At 47.0% G+C, this 8066-nt stretch overlaps 1 protein-coding gene across 1 annotated transcript in view; it reads left to right on the top strand.

Moving 5' to 3' along the window:
* CRAT (carnitine O-acetyltransferase) overlaps positions 1-7128 on the top strand; it is a 36559-nt gene extending 29431 nt beyond the window's left edge. The window contains exons 11-14 of the mRNA XM_066580539.1: positions 887-1022; positions 1122-1184; positions 3140-3277; positions 3357-7128. Coding sequence (XP_066436636.1) covers positions 887-1022; positions 1122-1184; positions 3140-3277; positions 3357-3572 — 553 coding nt within the window. The 3' untranslated portion in view covers positions 3573-7128. The remainder of the gene's footprint in view (positions 1-886; positions 1023-1121; positions 1185-3139; positions 3278-3356) is intronic.
* Positions 7129-8066: the final 938 nt, after the last annotated feature.

The following is an 8066-nucleotide window of genomic DNA, read 5'->3' on the forward strand; positions in this document are numbered from 1 at the left end:
CTGGGGCCTCTGTGGGGGTCGCCATTACTACTGGGGCCTCTGTGGGGGTCGCCATTACTACTGGGGCCACTGTGGGGGTCGCCATTACTACTGGGGCCACTGTGGGGGGTCACCATTACTATTGGGGCCGCTGCGGTGCGTAGTAGGCAACAAAATTGGTCATGCTGTGTGAAAATATACATCCTGTGAATGAACTCATTGAAATCAATGGCTTCTATTCACTGCGTATTAGGTACGCAAAGACGCTGGTGTGAACAGGCCTTTACTATACAGTCTGACAATTACAATCGGCCCTCTGAAGGTAACCATGAGGGCTGATGTGGCCCTCGGTGAAAATGAGTTTGACACCCCTACTCTAAATGCTGCTGTCAATTGTGACAACAGTATTTAAATACCCCGATTGGAATTCAGGGGTCCATAATGAAGTATTGCAGTATATGATATAAGTAATCAAATGACTGCAAGCTCAAGTCTCTTATGGGGACTAAAAAGAGTTTTAAAAAAACTGGTAAAAATAACTATTGTTAAAACAAGAAAAAAAATCAAGGATATTAAAAATGTAAAAAGCCCTTTTCCCATATTTTCAAAAAATTATATAAAAACCATTTTTGGTATTGCTGTGCCCATAAAAGGCCGATCTATCAAAATCATGCAATGTGTGTGCCGTAAAAACAAGACCCACCCCCAAGATGGCAACGTTGCTTTTTTTTTTGCATTTCCCTCCACTTTGAAAGTTCAGAATTTTTTGAAAGTGGCGAGGAAAAAACAATAATCTGGGGTAAATTGGGCGGGGGAGGTGCATCCTTAAGGAGTTCCAGAGCTTTAATCTGCGTGTTTTAGAGGATTGTATGAAAGACTGCTCACATATAATTCCTCCTGTGTGAAGGATGTACGGAAGCGCCTGCGCCACTTATGAGAGCGCATCCCTACGAATGTTCCGCCTGGGAAGGACCGACACGATCAGGTCTGCTTCTGTGCCATCTCTGGAGTTTGTGCAAGGAATGGAGGATTCTGGGAAACAGGTGAATGACAACTGTGACACTACAGTCATTTGTACAGGAAGTCGCCACAGATGTTACCGCCATTTTATCTGACGCGCATTTTGTTTTTTCTGTTGGTAGAACACAGAGAAAGTGAATCTGCTCAGAAAGGCGGTTCAGGGTCACCGTGAATACACAGACATGGTAAGTGGAACAAGCTGCCCAGAGCCTGACATGTAAGATGTAGGACGTCGTGGGCCATCCTTAAAGGGACACTGTCATTTTGTTTAAGCACAAACTACATTTGGGGCGCAAAGGTGAGGAAACGGGGAGTCCGAAGAGCTGTGCCAGATTGGAGCAGGGGGGTAATATAACTCCTTTCACCTCTGATCCCGGGACAGGATTTTGTCCCAAAACTGGAGGGTCACTTTAAGGCTGGATTCACATGGGACTAAAATCCCGTGGAAATCTCGCGGAATGTCCGCAGCAGGACCGCATGGAAATTCAGCGAGATTTCCACAGCTTAAAGTCCTGCGGGTTTTCAAGCGGCTTATTCCGCTGTGGCCAGCCTTCCCCGTAGAGAAAGACAGAGGCCGCCGTGGAAACAGCGAAACAATTGACATGCCGCTGCTTTGATTTCCGCGCCGCATGTGAGTTTCCACGTGGCTCGGCCTCAGCGGATCGCCCACAGCATGAGGACGAGATTTTTTGCAACTCTCGTCCGCTTTGCTGTGGTAACCCGGGATAAAACTTGCAGGCAGTCTGCACGGAAAGTCCGCGGCAATTCCGCCCTGTGCGAATCCAGCCGAAGGGGAAGACCATAAGTTGCTATCGGATACCTCTGGTATCGGCTTATCTCTTCTGAGAGCAAAAGTATTGAACGCGTTAACAGCTTAATCCTTCTTTCCCCCAATATCTGGCGTCGGAACATTAGATAGTCGGCTGATGCTGCAGAAATCCATCAGCTCAGCTGATATTAGTTTAACCCTTTCAAATCCGCTGGCTGACGTCTAAAGACATTCTGACTGAAGGCTGTACAGCTCCAATGTTGGAAGACGTCCAGCAGGGTATTCTTACTGTATATTACTGGATGCTCTGTTGTCGGGGCCTCTCCAGCATGTCCCATACCGCAGTACTGGCTCTAGCCAGCAGGTGGCACCATTGTATAATGCCAGAAAGAGAAAGCCCCCTAGGAAACCCTGAATTCAAGATTGGATTGCAAAGGGTTAATGTGTGTCCATCTTTTAAAGGGGTATTCCAGTTGTGAAGAAAACTTTCAAAAATTCCAGATATGGAAGGTGTTTGCGCCATGTTTATGCACAGCTTCTAATGGGTATAAATTGCGCAGCCATTACCTTTTTATTCTGTCCCCCATTTTTGATGTTTCCCCACAACACTACTTTCCAAGATGGCAGCCGCATCCCTAAAAACTATATTTCCCACAACTCCCCGCTCTGTACTTCCGGTTTGTGCATGTCTTTGTTAAGCGCTGCCCTGCTATTGGTCAGCAATCCAGTCCTGAGAGCTGAACAGAAAAAAGCCATCCCTAGTCGTTCCTACTGAGCCAACCGGACCAGTAGCGCTAGAATATCTACAGGTTGTATGTAGCGAAACCTGGGAATGAAGACTTCTGAAGTACCAGGAAGGTCCTGGTTTTAGAGCTACCGACACAAAATCCAAAGCAGAACCATGTTGCAAATTTTAATATTTGGTCAGCACTCATTTGACAAAAATTTTGTGTAACCGGAATACCCCTTTAGGTCCCTACCTAGGCGTGACGCTAGCACTACTTCCATTAGGCACATCACTTCTATGAGTAGTGACTCCGGAGTAACTGGAAGGCTGATGCAGTCAACTCTCATCAGACTGGTTCCGCTTGATCCCTTCCTCTATGCTTTACACTGCAGCTCCACCCATTTTAAAGAAAAAAATTGCTCCAGATTTGTTATTTCACAGGAAATGTAAGTAGTTACTAAAACGGACAGCAGGAGATCTTCCAGGTTCCCCTATAACCATAACATCGGGGGGAGACCTGGAGTGACGGCGCGGGATAAAGCGGGGAGACAGTTTTAACATTAAAGGGGTTGTCAAAGTCTTTTTTGTTTTTATTTTTAAGTGGAGTTACCCTTAAACTTATATCATTCCCCTCATTGCCATAGGCGATTAACGGAAAAGCCATAGACCGTCATCTGCTGGGATTGAAGCTTCAAGCCATTGAGGATTTGGTCAGCATGCCGGAGCTCTTCATGGATACGTCTTACGCTGTGGCGATGCATTTTAACCTCTCCACCAGCCAGGTACAACACTTAGCTCTTCTCTCCATACTACATCAAAGTTACATAATCTGTTGTATGACTGACAGCGTATTGTTTGCAGGTGCCTGCAAAAACAGACTGTGTCATGTGCTTCGGCCCGGTGGTGCCCGATGGCTACGGCGTCTGCTACAACCCCATGGAAAATCACATCAACTTCTCTGTATCGGCCTATAACAGCTGTGCTGAGACCAACGCAGCCAGGATGGTCCATTATTTGGAGCGGGCTCTGAGTGATATGCAACAGCTGATACAGAGCACCCCCAAGGCCAAGCTCTAACTTATACACCAGGCTGGAGACTTTAACCACATACGTATGGCGCGTTAACCGGATACAGGCAAGAGTGGGCACCAGCAGGAGACTACACAGCCAAATATGGTGCCCTCTGCTCTTGGGACTAGCTGTCGGTCTACATAATAATCACATTCAATCAAGGTTTACTAACTCCAAGGAACTCGTGAAGAGAGAGAACAGCGAGACTTGCTAAAGGGGTGTCTAGTTGTAAGCTATTGATGACCTGTCCTTAGGATAGGTAATCAATCAGGAATAGATCGGCGGGTTCGTTTGCCTCGGACCCTTGTTGATCAGCTCTTCTGCAAAGCCAGCAAGCTCGTGCAGCGAACTGATTTTTGCAGGAAGCAGACGGCTCCACTCTTGCGTCCTTCTGCAGCCGGCCTTACTGTAGTGGCCACGCTTGGTATTGCAGGCCAAGTTCCCAATGAATAGGAATTTGGCCTGCAGTGCCAAGCCTGGTCATTACACTAGGAATGGAGCTGTCTGCTTCCTGCAAAAGTCAGCTCAGCGCACTGGCCTGGCAAACAGCTGATCAGTGGCGGGTCCTGACCACCGATCTACTATTAATGACTTGTCCTGAGGATAGGCCATCAGTGGTTTACAACTGGACAAACCCCTTTAACACTGGTACAGGGAAAAAGTGGAGGTGCTGCCCATAGCAACCCGCTGTTTGGCTGCTCAAAGCACCAGTTGGATTGCTTGCAGAACCTCCATTTCTCCCTCTGCTCTTGTTCAGAAGTCTCCCCAGTAATAACTCTGATTTTTATATAAATGTGAGTGTTGATTTTATCACTTAGCTACATGAAACTCGTTTTGGGGTGTTCTGAGTTAACGACGATCAAACACAAACTTATTGTTTACTGATTTTGGATGATCGGCGTTTGTTTACTGGTGCTTGTGTGAAATCTACATGTACAGAGGGAAAGTTGATGAAAGTCGAATCAACTTTTTTTTCTATGGATTTTCCCATTTCTTCACACTGGAAACAAATATATGATCATAAAGGGGCCGGAAGTGGTTGATACAAGAGGGTTAGAAGGTGACCAGTATGGACCCACATGGTCTGTGTTCATGACTTGCACCTTATGGAGGTACTAAAGGGGTTGTCCAGGGTTAGAAAAACATTGCTGCTTTCTTTAAAAAAATGTCCCCCTTCTTGTCCATGGGTTGTCCTTAAAAGGGAACCCTTTATGACTTTGGAGCCCTATAAACTACGTCATGGGACTCAAAAGATCTGGGAACGGGGAGTCTGGGAAGTGGTATTTCATGCTCGCAGTGTCCCCTGCATGCACACAGCATAGCTCTGTTCAGCCTACTTTGTGCGTGCAATCTCCTAGGGATGAATCGGAGAGCGTGCGCGGAGCAGGTTAAAGAGTCACGCTGCGTCCATATGGAAACACCGCCCACGGTGCTGCGCAAAAACAAAGAAAAATCGCTCATTTATATGACCCCCTTCAGAAGAATGGAGTTCATATTCTGCAAGATTTGCGCATTTCGCAACGTACAAATCTTGTGCGATTTTCATGGCTGTGTGATAGTGACCTAAGGATAAGAATAGCGCTGGTTTGGGGAGAAAGCACCATGTTTTACTGATCTTATAGAATCCCTTTACAATGACAGTGGGGAAGTGGAGATGGAAGATATGTGATGAATGACAGATGGGAAACGATGCGAATTTCTCAAACACTTGGCACCACTTTAGGGTGACTGCCCACTACAGTTCTTTTTCACTGTAAAATTCACAGTTTTTTTTTTTCTCCAGGGGTCTATGGGACTTGTTAGGCTGGGGTCACACTAGGCGTATTCCTGCCGGAAATCCCGCGGATTGGCCGCAGCCGAAACCGCGAGATTTCCGCCGGGAGAACTGCCGTGGAAAAACCCTCGGCGGCTTTGAAGCGGCCCGGCCACTCGCTCTTCTGCTGCGGCCGGCGCTCCCATAGAGGAGAGCGCGGCCGCGGCGGAAATAAACAAATAGACATGCTGCATCTTCTGAAGCCGCGGCTGCGGTCGCCGGACTTACCGCAGAGGATTGGCCGTCCCGTGTGGACGAGATTTCTGAGAAATTCCGAGAGTAGTGGCCGCAGGCGGGTTTGCCACGGCAAAATTCCGCGCAGAATTTCCGCGGCAAATCCGCCCTGTGTGAATGCAGCCGTAATGTTAAAATTGTGATCGTGCAAAATCGCGATTTCGCGGTAAACTGAAAAAGAACTGTAGTGGGTAGTCACCCTTATGGTGAAGTTGCACACCACGTTTGTGACTTTTGAAGTATTTGGGGGGCCAAACAAAGATGGCCGCACTGCTCTTCTGTCTACCTGATGCACACTACTCATTAGGAGTCTTAAGACCCCACAGTCTGCTTTGATTGGTCAGTGCTGCCCATGTGAGCATCTTAGATTACTGATGTATACTAACATGCAATGTATATGAGCTAGTCAGAGAAGCGGTGCGGCCATCTTTGTTTGTCCAGGACTAGAGGATCGCTTTAAACTAGAGAAAGGTGCCGATCTCCACCTGCCCATGGGCATAGATTTAGTTTCAGGCTTAAAGTGGTCATAAGATATCAAATTTATTAACCCCCTTTCTGACCTATGACATAATTATATGTCATAGGTTGGTACAGATCGTTTTCAGCAGATGCGCACCTTATAAAACAGCAGATGCTGCCCTCAACAGTTGTGATCAAAGCCATTTAACCCCTGCTGACCAGCTGGCAGAGACTACGGTGGGGTGCTGATGATTTTCATGGTAGCCCAGTGGCCTTCCATGGCATCAAGCCTATTAAGAACTAGTCGTAATTAATCTGCCACAATGGCCGCTGCTTGCTCTGGTTTGTTGAGGTCTTCGAAAAAGCCTTCTCTCAAAAAGGAGAAATCTTTATAAGAGGGGTCCGCGTTAGGAATGAGAAGACTAAGACAAATGGGGGGATGCTTAAGGGTTCCTTCACATTGGTGAGATTTGGGTAGTACAAGATGCACAAATATGAAACTCATTCTTTCGAAGGGGTTTATTCACATTAGCAATGGTTTCCGGCATGGCACAGTGTTGATATCGCCCATTGTTTTCAACGGGGCTGGCAGGGGCAGCAGCAGCCCTATCCCCATTGAAAGTAATGGGGGAACTCCGCAATCCTCTGCGGCGGCTGTGCCTCCCTTCATCCCTGCAGTGATGTTTCACATGGATGCCAAGTGTGATATCGCCCTCGCCAGTTGTCTCTTCAGCTATTCTGGGACTACAAACTCAGCATAGCCGCTTTTGAACACTAACCCAACTCTGCCCCCAAGAGCTAACCATCTCCAGCGGCTTGCTCTATAACCCGCTCCTCGCACTTGTGCTACAAGATATTTGCATTGATTTCTTTTTCTCTTGTTGAATTGTAACGCGTTCTTAAGCAAAGGACAATCTGCAGACGCAAGAAGAGGGAGCGGATCAGTGACTCCACCGTCCATACATGTCCGATCCGGGGGGGATGTACTCTGTAAGTCGCTGGAACTGCTCAAGATTTGCTAAAGAGATTTATAATAAATATATAAATGAATACAACGGTTTATATCTAGTATCGCTATACTCCAGAGCAAGCGCCACGACGCACAGGCCTGGTTCACAATGCCCGTCCGGATGTGAGGTTGGCGTAGAGGTCCCAGTAAATGCATTTTTTTTTTTGCAGTGGTTTTATGAATGCTACCACAATGTGCCCCAAAAGGTGTCCTCTGCTCCCTCCTCCGCTTTTCGTGTTGCCCCAAAGTAGTCACAGCTAGGTAGTAAAAAAAAAAAGTTTGGTACGGTGTTAGGCCACCCTCACACATGTCTGCGAAATGCCGCTTTTTTTTACTTTGGTTTTTGGATGCAGGGATTTAGCGCACCCCATCATCATCAGTAAAATAGAGCTGACTGTACTCCAAAATCACGGCCCCGTTAAAATCAATGGGAGCGTTATACCGCGGCTTTTAGAACGCCACGGTAAAAGCGCAGATGCGAGAGGCCTTAGCCAGCAAAATGGGAGTAGTCTCAGTAAGAGAAAACCGTAATCTTGTATATGATACGTTTAATATTGGATGTATTATCGGCTTCTGTTCATGGAAGGGACAAGTAAATATTTAGGGTTCTTTTACACGGGCGAATTATCAGCTAAAAGAATTGCTCAAACAAGCAATTTTGACAGTCGACCCCGATGGGGTACTGAGCGAGAAATCACTTATTAGTCGCTTCATTTCAGCTCATGAGAGACTTCTCAGTCAGTATAAACAGGGGGGGGGGGGGGGGAAGAGAACCAGGGAGAACCAGGATTCTAAACCATCTCTCTCCCAGATCTGTCAGATAGTCCATCTTGCCATGAAACCTTAACAGTTATTGGAGAAACCAGTGTCAGGCAGCTGCTGCCAAAGCAAATAGGATCATGGGGCGCATCAGAAGAGGTCTAGGAGTCCATGACGAGAACATTGTTCTTCCTCTTCACAAGTCACTGGTCAGACCACACATGGA

The sequence above is a fragment of the Eleutherodactylus coqui genome, chromosome 10 (assembly GCF_035609145.1).
Source record: "Eleutherodactylus coqui strain aEleCoq1 chromosome 10, aEleCoq1.hap1, whole genome shotgun sequence".
NCBI lineage: Eukaryota > Metazoa > Chordata > Amphibia > Anura > Eleutherodactylidae > Eleutherodactylus > Eleutherodactylus coqui.